Source organism: Alosa pseudoharengus, unplaced genomic scaffold, assembly GCF_046254945.1.
Source record: "Alosa pseudoharengus isolate Yale_2024_CS ecotype anadromous, Long Island Sound unplaced genomic scaffold, YU_APseudo_1.1 YU_APseudo_1.1_scf_6, whole genome shotgun sequence".
In the NCBI taxonomy this organism is placed as follows: Eukaryota; Metazoa; Chordata; class Actinopteri; order Clupeiformes; family Clupeidae; genus Alosa; species Alosa pseudoharengus.
The window spans coordinates 40,502,672-40,523,418 of NW_027468848.1; the positions used below are offsets into that span (position 1 = coordinate 40,502,672).

A 20,747-nucleotide genomic window follows, 5' to 3' on the forward strand; every position below is an offset into this window, starting at 1 on the left:
GTTCGGCGCCGCTTAACACCGCTCACTTCCACCATTGTTTTCACGTACATCCTCCTCTCTTTCCAGTCCAATTTCTCCCAAAAGTACTTGAAAATGTCCTTCCTCCGCCCTTCGTCAATTTCGCAGCATCGGATTTGTTTTGATTTCTGGCAGGACGCACTCTGGCACCTCTCCCCCATTTTTCTTGCTTCTTTGATGATGCTTCCGTTTCCTCTCCTTCCACGGTATGATTGACCCGTCATCCTCCTTTTTTTTTGAACATTTGCTTTCCAACGTGAAGGGTTGGCCCTCCTCTTTCGCCGAACAGCATCGTCATCTGATTAATAGAAAAATTATAAAAAAAAATAGATTAACAAAATCTACAGTCATCTTCTATGGTTGCTTAGTATGTTGGTAATAGATCAGATACAGTGTGTGTGTGTGTGTGCATGTTGTCATGTAGTTAGGTTTAGCTGTGTTTGCAAATTACTGAGAGAAGTGTAAAAATGACCAAGTTTAATGTGCAGCTTATCTAATTTGAGCAATGTACATACCAGCAGATGTCCCTGGGTTACAGTCATCATTTTCACTTTGTTCGTCTAAAAATGACAAGAGTGGATAACTGTTTAAGTTTAGCAGTGGTTTGTGTGCGGCTGAGCCCATTGGTATGTCATAAATAAATAAATAAATAAAGATAAATAACTTGCCTGTATTCTCTCTGTCTGGAATGTAATCATCAAGCGAGTCTAAGTGAAGCAGAAGACATATGAACAGATCCAGTGGAATAAATACACTGTTCACATTGTTCACTGCATTAATTTTGACTGGTAATCAAGTTATCACAGGCAGACAATAGCAGAATTAGGTTTGTAGTTACTAATGACATGAGAAAACCCAAAATCAATGAAATGGAGACTAAAGTATAGTCCATCAGAAGAATAAAATGCTTACCTTCACTGGAAGCTATGTCTGAGTCCTTGGAGGATATTGATGGCGAATCTAAAAATAAGAAAAACAAAATGTTTGAATGATTCAAAACAAGCTTGTATCAGTAGCATGGGCAAACAGTCATACAGTTACAGCTAAGAATGACAGAGGTTAACCATTAGAATAACAATTAACAGTGTTCACTTTCCTGACTGACTTTCTCAATTCTCAATTATAGTTTCCTGCAAACTACAAACCTTCTTCAGCCCTGACGCTTCCCTCAAGTGCCCTATCATACCTCACATTCACAAGCTCGCAGATCTCCTTTAAAGAAAATGACATCCTGAGGGGAGGGAGAAATGCACATAAGAAAAAAAATATATCGTGCCATCTCACAACATAACATCACATAACCTTGCGTCATTTCGGGAAATCTGTACATTAACATCTCCACATGTAGCAACCTAGCACCACTTTCAGAAATGCTTTGGCGACGTTGAGCGCATGATATTTCCTAGAGACAATCGACATGACCGTATTATCCAGGGATTAAAGCAAAAAAGTAATCTGACTGAACTCTTTACCGGTTCGGCATCCGATCGAGTATTCCCCCTGGACCCCTTCGTAAACAACAATGTAGCCATGGCTTAGCCCTCAACACGGAACACACTGTGTAACGTTAATCTAAGCAAGGAATGGCAGGATAAAGAAAATACTTGATCAGATGCCTCGCCAGACTGTATTTGGTAACATGTTTTGGTCATTACCTCTAATTTCTACCCATAGCTTGTTAAGTTTGGATTCACACCACTGTTACAGCGAGTCTAAATTCGTAGGCAAACACTACCTGTCACCACCTCTCGCCCCCCATTCTCCGATCAGCACTGATAGCACTATCCCATTTGAGTTCAGCTGACGAAAAGTAAATTGACATACAGACATTTCAGTTGACGGAAATCTGTCACAGTAACGAAAAACTTTAATCCATGAATATTACACAAAGGAATTTGATAAGTTTGAGTAAGGACTAAATCTAAATGAGACCGATGTTATTTTCACCAGGCCTTAGCAAGCTAGATAGCTAGAACTAGCTCGCTATCTGTGGTGAAAGCTGGCGTTTTGGAGACGCTACTTTTGTGACGATTAAAACCCTAGACATAGACAACAATCATGTCAACATCGATAGATAACAGTTGTAAATATATTTCAGCAAGGATAAGCAAGAACATAGTTGACAAAAATTACACTTTACCTCAGTGTTTGTTTCCACCACGTCGCTTGGCTGTTCGCGCTTCAGCTTGGCCGCGTCATTTGAAACGGGGAGAACTAGGGGAGGAGGGACTTACGTGGCATGGCGGACAGCTTTGTCATCCAATGGATTTACGCGAAAAACTCGTGACGTGTTTTCACAATCTTTCATTGGTCATGTAGATACTTGACGTGTACAGTATAAGGACATGAACTTGGAGATTCTATTGGTCGAAAAAACTCAAAATGAAAAAAAATGGAGATACGTGTTCTGTATCGGACAGCGACGATATGGTGGTTGCTTTGCCAAATAAAGCGGTTGCTATACGGGTTGCTAACATGTTGGTTAACATGTTGGTTGCTATGGTGGTTGCTAGGTTGACATGGTTTAATTGAAGTTGATAGACAGATATTTTAATGATTATTGATAGACAAATAGATGTGTATCAGTCGATAGCTTAATGGATGTGTATAGATAGTTTAATATGAATGAATGGTTTGAAACGGATGGATGACAGACAGTTGGATGGAAAGTGCCTTGTATTCTTGTTGAATAGAGAGAGACACAGAGAAAAATGGGGCCTAGTTGAGCAGGAGGCTGCTGGAACAGGTGCAAATCAGTTTAAACGACCCATTATGATGCCATAATGCCCAATAGAAAGTCAATGAGAAAAAATAAGCTTGTTTTTTGTTTATATTGCAAAAAGTATACATTAAAAAAAATTAAAATACATGCCAACCTGGTCCATTTGAAGACCTAGGTTAGAAAGTTTGAATTAAGTTATTTATTTATTTATTATTATTATTATTATTTATTTTTTGGATTTTTGTCACTCATGGATAATGTGTACCTATATAGGTCAAGTACAGAAACAAACAAACAAAAAGAAGCAACAGAGATGGTTTAACACTTAACACAGCTAATAAGAATAATTTCTATGCACTGTAATAAGAAGAAGAAGACTTAGAAGACAGTACAGTACCTTTTTATGCACTGTAATAAGACTAGGAAGAACAGTACAGTGCATTTTCATGTACTGTGATAACGTGGTCACCCATAACATTAATACTGACCGGGAAATCCAGTCTGTTTAGGTATAACGTCAGCAGTAATATTAACCCAGCTAATGTTAATGTGGCTAATGTCACATTTCAACCTTAGTGTTTCACTTAGCATATCTTAATGCAGATATTGAATTAAAGCAAACAAACATATTTTCTCATTGCAGGGACAGTGTGGGGACTTAACTGTCACAAACGTATCTCATCCATATGCATGGCTAGGCCACTATGCGTTTTGTGTGTTATGGAAGGGCTGGTTCGGAATGCTGAGGGAACATGGGGCTGAAGGTACATAAGGCTGATAGGGCCTAAGCAGTTTAGTAATACTGTGGAAGATCCAAAGGTTGAGGCATTGTAACTATTCATGGTACTGATGGGACTGCCCTTTTGGATTTTATGAAACCTGAACCAAGACCAAGTATCGCAAAAGTTATTTGTTGGCTTTTTGATTTGCGAAATAATTGTTCACAATTATGAGTTCATTTTTGGTAGCCTGGAAAATCCAGACCCTGATAATCTAGAAAGATTAAGGGTCTGGCCAAGAACAATGTAATGGCGCAACTCGAGGGGTAGCAACAAGCATGCATTTAAAAATCTCACTGCACGCAATTGGATAACATGTTTACTCTGAATGATTTCGGACTTCGACGCAATCGGATAACACTGCGACCAATGTGTACTGTCCTCCAATGTTGCAGTGCTGTCTTCATCAGTTTAGCTGGTTCCCCGGAATGTTGGGGTAAAAGTAACGTGCATCATTGCTCTTTGCCAGAGTGTCTCGCAGAGACAATTCCATTGTGCTCTCCTGAGAACTCTGGATTTCCAGGGTACATTTTTGGAGGGACAAGCCTCAAAGAAAGAAACTCACTTTTTTTTTTATTTGTGGTCAATTTGCTTCTGCTTGTCAAAGGAAATCAAAATCTGCTGCAAAGCTACCAAATTGTAAGTGAGCACATACCTGAACCAATATTTGATCTGCTGACATCAAACTTGCTGTGAGCCTTTAACCCTTAAAGGTGTAGGTTTTTGAACATTCTAAGTTCCGCAACAATTGAAGGTTCTAAAATTCTATGTTGAATTCAATGAACCCAGATATTCTTTAGAACGTTCATTTCTCAACATTCCCATCACACCGGTGTGACGGTACTCCTTTAAGGGTTAAAGGGACCCTATGCTGTTTTGGCCATTTCTTTGCTGTTTTCTCACCGCAGTTTTCTCTACTGAGCTCCCCCTACAGCTTCAGAGCATATATTTTACGACACTCCTCGCTCGGTCAGTCTGCCGTTTCCTCTTTCCCTGTTCCTCTGACAACGGTTTACTCGCTTTCTGCTTATTTTCGCAGGCTGACGAATGTCTGAGAAACTCCATCGCTACCTTGTTCTAGCCGGTGCCTGGCGTGTATGTGTGTAGTGCTGTAAAGTAGTTTGTTACATCGCAAGACCGCAAGACTTTCTGACTCTTACCGGACCAAAGTTGCAAGGCTGGTTTTTCTGCTCACAGACACTAGGGGGAAGCGAGACGGCCACCATTCACACCGGAAAAAATCATATAACCATTCCAATGACTCTGAAGCTGTTAAGTTAAAGTAAATTAAGCTAAAAAAAATGACATAGTTCCCTTTAACAGAATCCTACATCGCTGTTTGGACTATTAGTTTTTGCTCAACAATAATAGCATAATATGTAGCACAATGGGATCAATGTTTCAGATGGGAGAAATATATGCTTTCACATATCAAAACTCCAAGTAAGTACTGTATGTAGCTAACACTGCTGTAATGTCATTTTCCTTGCTATTAGGGACCTTCCTATAAGTGAGCGAGATGTAGACATTGTAGTGTTTTTTGAAAATATCAACTGGTTCATAGTCTACACAAGGTACTCAGACATGGTTAACAACACAAGGCTCACATATTGAAGCATCCTTTCCTAGTATATAGGAAACGCCCTTAAAGGGCATTCTTTCAACGTGTCTTGGCAGGGACAGGTATCTAAGTCTCATGACCTCACCACAGGTTTGCCTCAGGGTATGCTTTTCTCTATTTAAAGTATAAGTATATATACTCTTTTGATCCCGTGAGGGAAATTTGGGCTCTGCATTTATCCCAATCCGTGAATTAGTGAAACACACACAGCACACAGTGAACACACAGTGAGGTGAAGCACACACTAATCTCGGCGCAGTGAGCTGCCTGCATCAACAGCGGCGCTCGGGGAGCAGTGAGGGGTTAGGTGCCTTGCTCAAGGACACTTCAGCCGTGCCTACTGGTCGGGATTCGAACCGGCAACCCTCCGGTTACAGGTCCGAAGTGCTAACCAGTAGGCCACGGCTGCCCCCATTTACACCACTTCCTTAGGTGAGACCATTCGCTCCCATGAATTTGACTACCACCGGATTTCTGCATGCCTTAAGGATATTTCAGCCTGGATGAAAGATCGGCACCTTCAGCTTAATCTCTCAAAAACAGAGTTTTTGGTGTTTCCAGCTAAAACAGCTATTCCCCAACAGATTAACATCCAGCTTGACTCAACTTCACTGACCCCAACTAGATCGGCACGTAACTTGGGCGTTGTAATTGATGACCGACTTAACTTCTCTGAGCATGTAGCTTCTATTGCAAAATCATGTCGGTTTATGCTTTACAACATTAGGAAGATCAGACGTTATCTGACACAAGATTCCACACAACTTCTTGTTCAGACCATGGTCATCTCTAAGCTGGACTATTGTAATTCACTATTAGCTGGTTTATCCGCTTGTGTAATAAGATCATTACAGCTGATTCAGAATGCTGGAGCACACCTGGTCTTCAATCAGCCAAAGAGGACATATATGTAACTCCTCTCCTAGTTACTCTCCATTGGCTCCCTATAGTAGCCAGAATTAAATTTAAATCTCTCACTTTGGCCTATAGGACTGACTGGATCTGCTCCTAGTTATTTTAATTCAATAATCAAGCCTTACATCCCCAACCGCCCACTGCGGTCTTCTGATGAGCGTCTGTTATGTCGACCAGTCATAAAAACTAGGTCTAATTCAAGACTCTATTCCTCAGTGGTTCCATGTTGGTGGAATGAGTTGCCCAGTGCTCTCCGTTCCTGTGGTAGTTTTGGGTTGTTTAAAGGAGAATTCCGGTGTGATATTGACTTAAAGTGTGTTGAAACATGATACTGAGTGTGAACGTATGTCTCATAGCTCACCTCGGCTTGTCCCCTGCACTCAGAAATCTGGCGCTAGTTAGCCAATGCTACCAACAGTGTTTCGTTGTGGCGCCTCGGGCATCGGCCTAGCCATGCAAATAAATCACTGTTTTACACCATTTACGAGGCTCAAAGTAGCTCCATACTTCATTGGTAGACTTCCGAGGGCCTTGACATTTAAAACGAGACATGGAGAACTTTAAAAAAGCACTGATAGTTTATTTACAAGACGATTTATACAGACAGTACCTTAAGGAATTTTACCGTTCGACGCCATCTTGAATTTAGTCACGATAAGTCGAGCGACGAGTGTAACTATCCACTGGCCTATTGCTTAAATTCAGTGACTCCACGTCTCATACTGATGTCCAATTCCGAATTTATTTGCTGTTTGGAACACCGTGAAAACTAGACATACAAAGACAAACATACAACAACAGTTTTACACATAACATCACAACAAGAAACATACAATCAATCTTTAAAATACGATACATATAAAATAGTTCATTACCGTGTGCGCCTGATAGCCAGCAGTAGAATTCAGTTCAACTTCACATACAACTTAGAATCACGTACATGCGGCCTTATTCTTAGTCCATTCTGAACGCTAACGCGTCCGGGTCAAATAAGGAAAGGTCATGTGAAACACACCCGCCCAAGTACAAATTAACATGATCAATTTACATGAATTGCATAATCCAAATACAATGACTCAATTCACACAATATTCAATGATACATTCACATAAAATCTCTTATTTCCTCTTATGCTTCAACTGACCTTCCAGCGTCAGCTACACTCCCACCAAATTACCTTGATTCATCAGAACACATATAACACATCAATTACATCGATGGTAATTTCCAGGCAAGTGAGCACACAGGACAAGATTCACTAAACCAATAATTCATAATCACCATCCTCCTTTGTTAAATGACATAATACATCACTATACAACTACCATACCAAAAAAAAAATAATTATCGACAAGGCATGCATATAGAATTTAAAGTATTAGACTTTAAGTGTTACTCACTAGCTCAGCCTGAGAAAAAAGATCTTAATCTTTAGCCACAAGAACCACCAGCTTTTGAATAGGGCGCTCAATGCTTAAGGGCTTAGTGCGGCGCTCACCCCTTTTTCCTAACATTCGGTCCCCAATCTGTATTGTAGCCTTCCGTACTAGTCCATCATCATCCTTACAGACATCGAGAACTCTGGCCAACTTCCATTCATTTCGAGGGACTTCATCTTTTACAATCACAATATCGCCAACCTGGATGTTCCGTTTAGGAGTATGCCATTGCTGCCTGAGAGAGATACTGGCAAGATATTCTTTCTTCCATCTGCTCCAGAACTGTTCACACAAATATTGCACTTGCCTCCATCATTTCTTTGTGTAGAGATCCTCCTTAACAAATACACCTGGTGGGGGTAAGGGAACAGATGACTTCATGGTGAGTAAGTGGTTAGGGGTTAGCGGTTCCAAGCTTTTGGGATCGTTGATGGCATCTACAGTGAGAGGACGGTTATTGACTATGGACATTGCTTCATAGAAAAATGTGCGCAAGGAGACATCGTTTAGTCTCCCAGCACATTGTGCCAGAACTGAACTCATGACACTTCTCACTGTTCTAATCTGACGCTCCCAAATGCCCCCAGCATGGCTTGAACCAGGTGCATTGAAGTGGAAATCGCACTGCTTAGTTGCCAGATATGCAGCCATTCTCTCTTTACTGACATCTTTCATAGCTCTCTTCAGTTCATTTTTTGCTCCCACAAAGTTGGATCCTTGGTCTGATCTAATGCGTCTGACTGCTCCACGGATAGCTATAAAACACCGCAGTGCATTGATGAAGGCATCTGTTGTCATATCTTCCACCATCTCAACGTGAACGGCTCTGGAACAAAGACATGTAAAAAGGAGACCGTACCGTTTATACACCTTACGACCTTGCTTGGTATGGAAGGGGCCAAAACAATCCATGCCACAGTAGGTAAATGGCGGGGATGGATTGGTACGGTCAATAGGGAGGTCTGCCATTCGTTGCTCTTCTAGTGGTGCACGAGCTCTCCTACAGGGGACGCACTGTCGAACGTACTGGGCTACTGCTTTGCTGCCACTGATTATCCAGTAACCATTAGCTCTTAATTCGTTAAGGGTCTGCCCTCTACCTTGGTGTTGAATCATTTCATGATGGTGGGCAAGAATTAGTTGAGTGACAACACCATCTCTTGGAAGGATTGCTGGGTGTCTCAGTTCAAGAGGGGCAGATGCTCTCCTCAGTCGTCCTCCCACCCTCAATATCCCATCTTGAAGGAAAGGGTCGAGCTGGTGCAGTTGGTGGTTGCGAGGCAGCTTTCCAGATTTGTGGCTCAGCATATCCAATTCTTCCTTGAAAGCATGATTCTGTGCAAGCTGGATCAGTGTGTGTGCAGCCTTCCTTCTTTCTTCCACACCGAGAGGTTCTGATGCCTTAATTCTCTTTGCCAGTCGTTGAATCCGGGCAATTACATTCACAACTGTGGACCATTTTGAGAACCGTGACAATTGTTTTTGAAAATCCTCTTGTATTGTGACCTCAGTTGTCAACGCGTGGACCACCTTGACCTCAGGGTCTCCCACCAATAGCTCTGATGTTCCTTGGTTGGCCACTATTTCTCTCTCCCAGAGGAAGTGGGGCCCTGTAAGCCAAGTCGAATTGATAAGCTCCTCTACCTTCAGGCCCCTTGAAGCATAGTCAGCAGGGTTCTCCTCCGTGTTGATGTAATACCACTGTCTTGGGTCTGTAGATTCCCGAATTCTCTGGACACGGTTAGCAACAAAGACATGGAATCTTCTGGCTTCATTGTTAATGTAGCCAAGGACTACTCGCGAATCTGTCCAAAAGTATTCCCTGTCTACTTTCACCTCCAATTCTTCATGCAGCATATTGCTCACAGCAGCAGAGACCACAGCTGCAGTAAGCTCCAGCCGTGGTATAGTGACAACCTTTGTGGGTGCGACTCTTGCCTTCCCCATGATCAAGGCGCAGTGGATCTTATCTTCACTCACCAATCTGATGTAAGAACACTGGCCATACCCGTAACTGCTAGCATCAGAAAAATGATGCAGTTCTACTTGCAAAACTTTCCCAAAGTTTAGAGGCATGAGGCATCTTGGGATCTGTATCTGTTCAAAGTTTGATAAGTCATTCAACCAACTCTCCCACCTTGGCCTCAACGCACTGGGTAGTGGTTCATCCCAACTGATTCCCTTTTGACACATTTCTTGCAGCACCCTCTTTCCTAATAGGACAAATGGGGCCAAAAATCCTAATGGGTCGTAAATAGAAGCCACAATTGAGAGAATGCCACGTCGCGTAAATGGCTTTTCACTGAGCGAGACTCTAAAGGAGAAGGAGTCATGCTCTACATTCCACCTCACTCCCAAAACACTTTGCACGGGAAGGTTGTCATGATTCAGATCAACATTCTTCACTTCAGCAACGCGGTCTGACACACAGATGGACTCCAGCACCTCTCTATTGTTTGAAAAGAATTTATGAAGACATAGCTTTCCCTCAGCACACACAGCTTGAGCTTCTTTTATCAGGTTAATCGCCACATTAACTGACTCCACACTTGTTAGGCCATCGTCCACATAAAAATGATTTCTGATGAATTTGGCAGCCAAGGGGAACTTAACTTCATTCAAACTGGCAAGATGCTTCATGGCGTAATTGGCACAGCCTGGAGATGAGGACGCACCAAAGAGATGTACCTTCATACGATATTCTATAGGTTCTGTGCCCGTCTCTCCATTTTCCCACCACATAAAACGCAGATAGTCTCGGTGTTCTTTGACTACATGAAATCTATGGAACATCTTTTCAACATCACACATGATGGCAATTGGATGTTTGCGAAATCTGCCAGTCAGTCCATTGGTAAGATCTGGCCCAGTCAACAGATGGTCATTCAAGGCTGTACCTTCATATCTAGCAGAGCAATCAAAAACTACCCTGATCTTTCCTGGTTTCTTCGGGTGGTAAACCCCTTGGTGTGGAATATACCACACGTGTCCTGCCTCTGTTTGCAGCTCTGCTCTTTCCGCATCGCCATCTTTGAAGATACCTTCCATGAATTTCACATAGTCATGTTTGAATTTAGGATCTCTATCCAGTTTCCTTTTGAGATGCTTTAGCCGGACATGTGCAAGTTTCTTATTGTCTGGGAGTTAGGGTCTTGCTTTGAAAGGGAGGGGCATTTCTAGGTGGCCACAATCATTTTGATGCACACCTCCCTTTAAGATCTCCAGGAACTGGATGTCCTCCTGAGATATGCTCCTTTCACCTGGTCGGGTATCTGCAAAGTCCAATTCAAGCACTTTAATGGCAGCAGATGGCGCTATAGAAGGAAATTCTCTGACTGACACCCAGTGGCACAGACCTGTCACATCCTTAGAGTTCAAACACTGTGATGCACTCCCTACAATACTCCAGCCTAGGTCCGTTTTGACGGCATAAGGCTCGTAGTCGCCGCCAGTAATTACCTGCCTAGGCGCCAGTGCTCTGGAGCAATCGTAACCAATTAAGAGCCGAACGCCACAATCCATCAGCATGGGCATTTCATCAGCTATAGCTGCAAGATGTGTCCATTTTCTAGCCGTTTCACGGGTGGGGATATGTGCACGTTCAAGGGGAATAAAATCTTTTGAGTAAGCAGGCGGCAAACAGATCAATTCATTTGAGGAGAATCCTCTAACTTTGAGTCCCTCAACTCTTTGGCTCATCACAACCGCATCCTTTCCCATCATGGTGGAAAGTTTTAATTTTACAGGCTCCCTCACTGCATGCAAACCTTCACATATTTCTTGGTCAACAAATGTATGACTGCTTTGCATATCCAATAAGGCGTACACCAACATTTCAGACTCTGTATTATGTGATGAGAGCCAAACTGGGACAATCATGGAGGTACTACCTGCTCCCCCCCCATTCACATAGCATGATGTTAAAGTCGTACCCCTTTCAACTTGCGAGACTCGTTGTAAAGATGACTGGTCTGCTACAGGACGTTCTTCATGCAAAAGGGTTGGATGGCGTCTCTTGCATAATGCACAAGTAGCTCTGTTTCTGCAGTCCTTGGAATTATGTCCCCTCCTCAAGCATGCAAAGCATAGTTTATTGTCAAAGACAAACTTTTTTCTTTCGTCTGCAGATCTTTCTATTAGTTTTTGACATTTATGTATGGAGTGGCTTTCTCCACAACATGCACATTTGACTAAACTAGGATCCTTTGTCTATGAGGTTTTAGGTTCCCTGGAATCTCCAAAGTCATCAGCATCATTTGAGTTAAAAGTAGCACATTCTGCATCTGAAGCCTTAACATTGGTGACAAATGTGTTTGCCCGTGACTGTTTGTTTGGTTTCTCTTAACAGCCTTTCATCAGAAGTCTTTAAAGCGTAGAGTGATGATACCGGGTTGCATGCTATGCGTGCCTCCTTTGAGATGAATGATGCAAACTCACTGAAGCCAGGATAATCATTGGCTTGGTCTAGTTTCTCTGTCACCAGACGGTTCCATCTACTCGTCACCCAGTCAGGGAGTTTGGCCAGCATCCTTTGGTTTTCCTCACAATCATTTAGCACCTGAAGGCCCTTAACATGAGGCATGGCATCACTACATGACTGCAAGAAGTCACTAAATTCTCTTAACTTAATATACTCCTTTGCGCCAATTTTCGGCCGTCTATTGAGCCTCTCTCTGAAGGCACGCTGCGTCACGAAGGAATGACCATATCTTGCATTCAACTTATCCCACGCTTGTTGATAGGCCTGATCATCTTTCCTGTAAAAGCTGCCTTCCAGAGCAGATTTTGCATCACCACTAAGGTATTTTTGTAAATAGAACAGTCTATCCGCTGAATCCGAGCACCGTCTTTTAGTGTTAATTTTGTCACCTATTTTTAATTTAGTCTTAGTCTTAGTCTTGTGACGAAATGTCCTTTTTAGTCTTTGTCATATTTAGTCATTCAAATATCATTTTTGTTAGTCAAGTTTTAGTCGACTAAAAGTCTCGTCATTTTAGTCTAGTTTTAGTCAGAAGAAAACTAAAGGTACCTTAGTCTTAGTCAGTTTTAGTCAAAACATTTTAGTCTTTTTTTTATAACTAATTATTTCTGATTACCATTTGAGTCAACATCTCACATCTCACATCTCAATTTTCCAACAATATTGTGTGTCCACAGGGCTACTCGTCTGTTATAATTACTCATTCTGATTTTTTGTCAGTCAGTATGTTTACATGCACAGGTAAGTCAAGCTGCAGTTATAGCTCGGCTGGGATTTGACCACTGTCATGATATTCGTAGACCAGTGTTTCTCAATGTGTGGTCTGGGGACTACTGGTGGTCCGCAAGCTATCCCAAGTGGTCCGCGAGCAGACGTGGTAAAATATAATATGAGTTGTTTGCCTACAGGAGCATAAACTCATTCGGAATATTTTGAAAACGTAACAGCTAGATATTCTGTCTTCTCATTTTGTAGACGAAAATGAAGAGAGATTTTATCTTAGTTTTTATTTCATGCAAAACATTTTAGTCTCGTCTTTTTTCGTCAACAATAATGCATCTTAAGATAGTCTTAGTCAGTGTTTCAGGACATTAATGCCGTCTCGTCATCGTCTCGTCTTAGTCATGAAAAAAAAGGTTGTTGACGAACATATTTCCTCTCGTCTCGTCTGACGAAATTAACACTACCGTCTTTCTATAAGGGCCTTGAAGCTTGTACTCCATTCAATAAACTTAAGTGGGTCCCCAGAAAATATGGAGGGCTCTGGAACAGGAAGTCGTGTTAAGGACATTGACTCTTGGAGTGCTTGCAATAAGGATGTTTCATTCTCTGTGACTTGCTCTTGTGGACTTGGCATAGTATTGACGATTGAACTGGGATCAGCTGTATCACTGTATCACACTTTTAACCTTTGGCTCTTGCAGATGTGATTTATTATTGACAGGTGGACTTGGATCAATTATATCACTCCATGCTTGGCTATATTGCCCAGTTTTGGCTTTTGACTCTTCCTCTGCATAAACTTTTAGCTTGGCTTCCATAACCTCAATATCTCTACGGTTTTCAAGCCTTTTCAGTTGCTGGCGTTGTGTCTCAATTTCTTCTTCCATTTCAGCTTCTGTTTTTCTTGCTGCCAGTTCTGCAGCGATCTCTGCCCTTCTAATGGAAATGCTAGCTGACTCCGATGCGGGGTTGGAATGATAACTAACAACTGAGGCTCTAGAAACTGTAGATCCAAATATGGACCTAGCATATTTATTATCAAACAGCATGCGCAATCTTACCTTCTCTGCCTCAGGCTCAAAATCAATGTCATCTTCAGTTAAACGAACCTTAAGTAATTTAAATAGGTCTGCAGTAACAGCTACACATGCGTCAATTTTCCTCCTAATTTCTTGATTTGGTGGTGCATAGACTCGCAAATCATCATATAAACCTTTCAATACAGATTCTTGCTTCTCAACGACATCCATAATATTACACAGATCACTCTCTGAACATTGTTGCTTTAACTTTGAGCGAATGTTTCGGGCTTCAATCTTCCATTTTTCATACGCAGTTGTAAATGTTCTCTCCCTTTGACCATATTCCTGCTCTTTCAACTCTTGCATCTTTGGTGTCAAGTGTTTCTCACGAACTGATTTCCTGGTTTCTTCATTTGTCTTCGTCAAAACTAAACTAAGCTCCTTTTGTCTTGCTTCGGATTTCGCTGTGCATGAAGTGCAAGATACATGGCGATCCCTCACAACATCAACTTCATTCTCACTTTCTAGTGCAATCTCACCGTTGATTACTGCCCCTTCCTCTAATGGGGAATCATTTTGCCCTGCTAATTCACCACCCTGAGAGGTTGATTCACCTTGTACTGACATTTTTACAACTTCTTAAGAATTTGAGATGACTAGACTTCACATAAATATTTAACAGGCACTTAAAACTAAACATGCAATAAAACAGTTTATGTCAATAAGGCACTCTCAGATTGAATACTATTAAACCAATACCCTTACATTCAACCATAATAGGCTAAAGGAATGACAACATAATTGTATCAACATTTAAACAAAGAAATATCCATTCACAATATAACCATGTTTACAGCAATAAAGTAGCAGTTGCGATGAGAGCATTGAGTTTAAACTTTCAGTAATCACTTGTCAAAGTTGCATGTTAGTAAGGCACAGTCTAACCTGGGAGTACACGGCAGTGGCTGTTGGATGAATTACAGGACCTGAATCCCACCGCAGCTAGTGTAGCAAAGCTGCGCGCTGAACTTGAGAGTCCCGAGGAGCAAACGCGACGATGAAGCTTGTAACCTGCAATAATCCACCAGGAATGGAAAACATGGGCGAAGGTCCGTAATCCACAAGGAAAGGGAGTAGCACAAGTGCGATAATCTGTAGTTCACCACGATAAGCAGCCGATCGAAGATCCAGGAACAGCTCAGCAGTCACACGTTGAATTCGGTAGGCTACCTCACAGGAGCAGAGCAGGTCTCAGTAGGATGGAAGTAGGCCGTTTCCACCGGCCTATTCTTTCCGCGTTTCAGGCACGTTTTCACTGTAACTATCCACTGGCCTATTGCTTAAATTCAGTGACTCCACGTCTCATACTGATGTCCAATTCCGAATTTATTTGCTGTTTGGAACACCGTGAAAACTAGACATACAAAGACAAACATACAACAACAGTTTTACACATAACATCACAACAAGAAACATACAATCAATCTTTAAAATACGATACATATAAAATAGTTCATTACCGTGTGCGCCTGATAGCCAGCAGTAGAATTCAGTTCAACTTCACATACAACTTAGAATCACGTACATGCGGCCTTATTCTTAGTCCATTCTGAACGCTAACGCGTCCGGGTCAAATAAGGAAAGGTCATGTGAAACACACCCGCCCAAGTACAAATTAACATGATCAATTTACATGAATTGCATAATCCAAATACAATGACTCAATTCACACAATATTCAATGATACATTCACATAAAATCTCTTATTTCCTCTTATGCTTCAACTGACCTTCCAGCGTCAGCTACAACGAGTACGGATGAACAGGTATGATAAGGGATCAGATTCCAAAAATAATTCAGTGGAAATGCATGGATTCAGTTGCTTCCAGTAGCCCCAACTGGAATCCATGCATTTCCACAGAATTATTTTTTGGAATCTGATCCCTTATCATACCTGTTCGTTCGTACTCGTCGTGTAGCTTGCGTATACGATGAAACAACCACAAGATGCTCTGTCACATCAACAGTAAGAGTGGCAGATACTTTTTTCTTGTCTTTCCATTCGTGTTCTATCTGCCATCCCATTGTTCATTGTGACAACCTTGATGACCACAGAGGCTATAGCATTTTGTCATAGTATATTGTTAACTACCTAAATGTAAAAATAGTGTGAGCCATAATTCTCACTTTGAACCTTATATGATGCAGTGTCAAAATTATGTTTTTAAAAATGATCAATTTTGATTTTTAATCTGTAATTGTTGATATGGTTGCAGCTTGTGTGTGACTGGTCCTGTGAGCCACTACTATTACCAGCTGGTAGAGTTACTGTTGCCTGCCTCTGTGCCATTCTGCATGATTAAGAGACTCCTATTGGACCGGCTCATCTTTGCTCCAGCTTTCCTGTTGCTTTTCTTCTCTGTAATGACAATTTTGGAGGTAATTGAATTGTTCATTTTATCAATAAAATGTTTTGAAATTGTATGACATTGTGACCAAGCATTCCATATGATATGCAGTTCACAACTCTTTAACAAAAGGTTTATGATATTTGAGCTTACACGTTTGTCTGCCAAATTTACAACATTTAAGTGAACAAAACAGGAACAATAAGCCTTAGATTTATCTCCTGAGACATCCCACCATGGAGTTTGTTTATTTTTCCCTAACTAGCGTGGTGAAGTGCTGTGCCTGGTTGCATAAAACCCCTTAAGTTCCCCATAAGTTTTTCCATAAAAAATTCCATTTCCCTTAAACTCCTAAGTTATATTTAAGGGTTTCCCTAAGTGAAATTATGATAAGTCTTAAGGTTTCTCTTAAGTTTTGCTTTTTCCCTTAACAAAAAAATTGGAATTGAACTGAATTGGAATATCCTTAACCTCTCAAAAATTATGATACATTTAGTGATCAGTGATTTAGATGTATTTGGTCTATAAGAATAAACCATTTATTTGTATATAACCAAATGATAGTCAATAAGAATGACATTAAAAAAACATACATTACCAGTAATACATTAAGTAAATATACTGTATATTTAAGACCATTTCGGAAGAGACATAAAATACATTTGATTCAAAAGATACAACTTCCTTATATAAATCAATTTAATATGAAAACTTCAACTTCAACATCAGTCAAAAATCAATGTGTTCTAAACATTTGAAAGTAGATTACATAGAACAAGCCTGTGGAGAATGCAGACATACACACATATTCATACAAACTCACACTCACACAGAGGAGGGTAGGGAAAGGTGGGGTAGGGGACCTGGAGGTTGAACACAGAAGAGCTATTACAAAACGCATCCCCTTCTACAGAATGCCAAATCTGAAAGCAATTTTGTTTAACAATAAAACAGTCACCTATCGTTACACTCCAGGGCCATACAAGCTACTTTAGTTTTATTATTTAAGTTTTTTATAACAAAGCTAACAATTTCTCTGTAGCTCCTTCTGTAAAGAAATGTGTACTTGATGGAAAGACGACAGAGTAGTATTTTGAGCAGCTGAAGGCGAGGCTGAAAAACTGTATCGACGGAAATGCTTGCCAGTTGTCGTGATAGATTTTCTCGAAAGTCTATCAGGCTGTAGCTACCTCTAGGTTCAACACCAGATTCTGCATTGCGCTGCCAAACTTGAAATAATAAGAAATTACTGACTGAGAAAAAGTGTTTTCCACCACTTCTGCGTCTTTTGGCATACACAATTTGGTCAACGACCACCATGTATTTGTAGTGATCACTTACCACAATAGGCTGACAATAGTTTTTTTTGTCCCAAACTGAATTGTTCTTCACTAGTCTACATACATCAGTCGAATCATTCGTATTGTGGAAATTGGACAGTCAGGTTACTGCACGTGTCCAATACAGTGCAAGTGTCCTTCCACTTTATGCTAAGACAGGGGTGGGCAACTAATTTCCCCAAGGGGCCACATGACAAACTGGGACTGTTGAGGAGGGCCGGACCCAAAATACCGAACTCAAGTCTGAACTCAATTCTGTTCAATTCTATTCTGTTCTTGTATAACATTAAGTAAATCATATGGTTTTGATTGCTACTCATAAGAACAGATGGAAAATGTAAGGGAGACGAAGGAAAAAATTAATATATGTCCAGTATTTAATCCTCATTCTCGAAAATAATTTTTTGACATTGACATGTTTTTTTTTTTCAGTTTTCAAAGACTGATATAAAAAAGTAGTACAATATCTATATAATTAGGCTAGGCCATGAAAATGTGAAGGAGTCATTAAGACCATAGGCCTGTGCCACCATTTCATCAACAATATTTCATCATTAAATCATTACCACCATTAAATTAACTCTATGCAGAATTAGACTATGAAAATGTGGAGCAGACAATAGTAGGCTGTCATTAGTTAATCAACATGCACAAAGAAAACTATTTTGAAAATGTAGGTTATGTTTTTGCTTTAACTTTATACACAAAACTGTGATTGGTCAACTCGCCCTGTGTGTTGAGCCGCGGCTGCTTCAAGCAACCTGTGGGTAGTAGCATCATACTAGTCGCTAACATAAGCTTTGCAAATAAACTCGGACATATTTTGGTTACCATGACGGGGTTATCCGATTGTAAACTGTCTATCTGTCAGTAACGTTTTGAAATGAATACTTCGTATCGCCAACGAGCAGCAGTAGGAGTTCGACATTCTAACAACCGTTGTGGTGGTGAGCGATGCAGACACAGGAGACACAAAACTTTGAAAGGTTTACGCCGACGTAAAGGCAACTGTTCTGTTACGCAGAAGCATAAATTCTATTCACCATGCAGCACATCAGCGAGGGTGTTTACGTCGTATGCATCCACGCACAAATGTATGGGCGTACAAATAGCCGTCGCTTTCAAAATAAAAGCAACGATATTGATTTGCGTGCATTATCTCTATGATAGGCTCTTGACTACTGTTTTTTCACGGACCTTACGCGGGCCGGTCAGGGAAAGCCCACGGGCCGGATGTGGCCCGCGGGCCGTATGTTGCCCATGTGTGTGCTAAGACATTCTATGCCACCATTTCTGTAGCTGGATCTACCACATGCAGAGCAGCCAACAAAGCCTTAAATGATTACGCAACATAAACAATTTGGCCCATGATCCCTGCAGAGACTTGGTTCCCCAGTATGGATATTATGGAGGGAAGTGAACCCCATGTACATGATCAATCCCAGAATCCTGTGAAACTCGTCTGGGATCTCTTCGTCCCATGCCCCTGCACTGTTTGCATATGACAGCCTAATAAGCACAATTAAAATTGTAACGAAATTAGAACGGTCAGGCACCTAAGGGTTAACTGTTGCTCATCTGTCCATCCTTGTAAAGCCCGCCTGAGCTATTTGATTGACCCGAACACCTATGGTTCAGACATAGAGACTTCTCAATGGACTGACTCCAGATCAAATTTCCCAAACTCAAATTTTGTGGGTGAGGTTAATTCGGGCTGGTTTTTAGGCTATGTCATCAATAGCATATTAATGAAAACTAGTGGAGTGCATACAGGACTAATGTGTACAGTTTTATAATGACAAACTGAAATCTCTTAGGGCAAGACAAGACAGGACCTGAAGGATAAAATGACAAAGACTTATTGGCCTGCACTGAAGATGAACTGGTGGATATGGACTCCATTCCAGTTTCTTAACATCAACTTTGTACCTGTGCAGGTGTGTATGGAATATCAAATACTATTATTTGACTTCAATATGAGAGCTGAAAAAAATTAAAACATTTATTTCCTTTTTTACAGTTTCGAGTACTCTTTGCCAATATGGTAGCGTTTTTTTGGTATGCATATTTGGCATCTGTCAGAAAGTGAGCAAGTTTTCCAACTGATGTACTTCCTTCTCCTTACACCACTCTGCCCTTGGAACTGCTTCTTCAGTGCCATGTTTTTTCTTCTGAAGACAATTTGAGTCTTGAAACTGATATATTACTGTGTGGCTCTGTCTGATAAGATTGTAACTTGAATGGTATCTGTACTTTGTCAGAAAATCTGCATAGATTGTAAATTGCAGTAAATTGCATAAATTTCTACAACATAACACTAACAGCTTGCTTGTATGGCTATGTTGTCCAAAGTGAAAATAGTCTACCTTGTGATTGCGAATTGACTTCTCAAAAGTATGTAATTGTTGTGATTTCAGTAAATGTTTTTGTCATGTCGTCTTTCCTGCATATTGTCTTTCTCTTATGAAAAGGTTTTAGAAGGGACAAACATTTTAGCTGAGCATAGGCACCCCCTTTCTTCATATTCAATAGAAAGGACATTGCCAATTGCTCCATTTGGTGCAGAACATACAGATAACAGAACAATCCAGTAAGTTATACAGCAAATGGGTAAAGGCATAGTGGATGGAAATTGCTAGTGGATGTCAGAGGGCAACTTCTTATTCCACAATGTATTGGTGTGACTTCTGACTGTGAAACAGAAGCCCACCAAACATTCCTCCATTTAAAAAATATCCTTAAAATGAATTTTAAATGAAATATTTTTTTATTTTTTTTGCAATCAGTGAGAAATGTGAATAATTTCTTGTCTCTAAGTTGTAAACAAACTGAAAAATTGGTTTGGAATTGGTTAGGAATACATGTGTAGTGTGTATAATTACAAAACACCGCCTGAAGGGCAGGGCTGAAATTTGGAAGTAAAACAGGGGCCATAAGTATACATACCACTATGTTAAATTCCCATAGAGGCAGGCAGATTTTTATTTTTTAAAGGCCAGTTATTTCATGGAGCCAGGATACTATGCATCCTGATAAAGTTCCCTTGACCTTTTGAATTAAAAAAGCCCCACATCATCACATACCCTTCACCATATCTCACGATTGGCATGGGGTACTTTCCATAAGATCATCTCTCAATGCAAATCAAACCAACTATTAGGCTAACTGAAAGCAATTTTGTTTTAACAATAAAACAAAGTCGCCTATCGTTACACTCCAGGGCCATACAAGCTACTTTAGTTTTATTATTTAAGTTTTTTTTATAACAAAGCTAACAATT

General features: G+C 40.7%; 1 protein-coding gene across 1 annotated transcript in view; it reads left to right on the top strand.

Annotated features, from left to right (window-relative positions):
- The window catches only part of pxmp2 (peroxisomal membrane protein 2), a 39,107-nt gene extending 19,199 nt beyond the window's left edge, over positions 1 to 19,908 (top strand). The window contains exons 4-6 of the mRNA XM_076270598.1: positions 15,996 to 16,158; positions 19,285 to 19,404; positions 19,488 to 19,908. Of these exons, the coding sequence (XP_076126713.1) occupies positions 15,996 to 16,158; positions 19,285 to 19,404; positions 19,488 to 19,556 (352 nt within the window). The 3' untranslated portion in view covers positions 19,557 to 19,908. The remainder of the gene's footprint in view (positions 1 to 15,995; positions 16,159 to 19,284; positions 19,405 to 19,487) is intronic.
- The last annotated feature ends 839 nt before the right edge of the window (positions 19,909 to 20,747 follow it).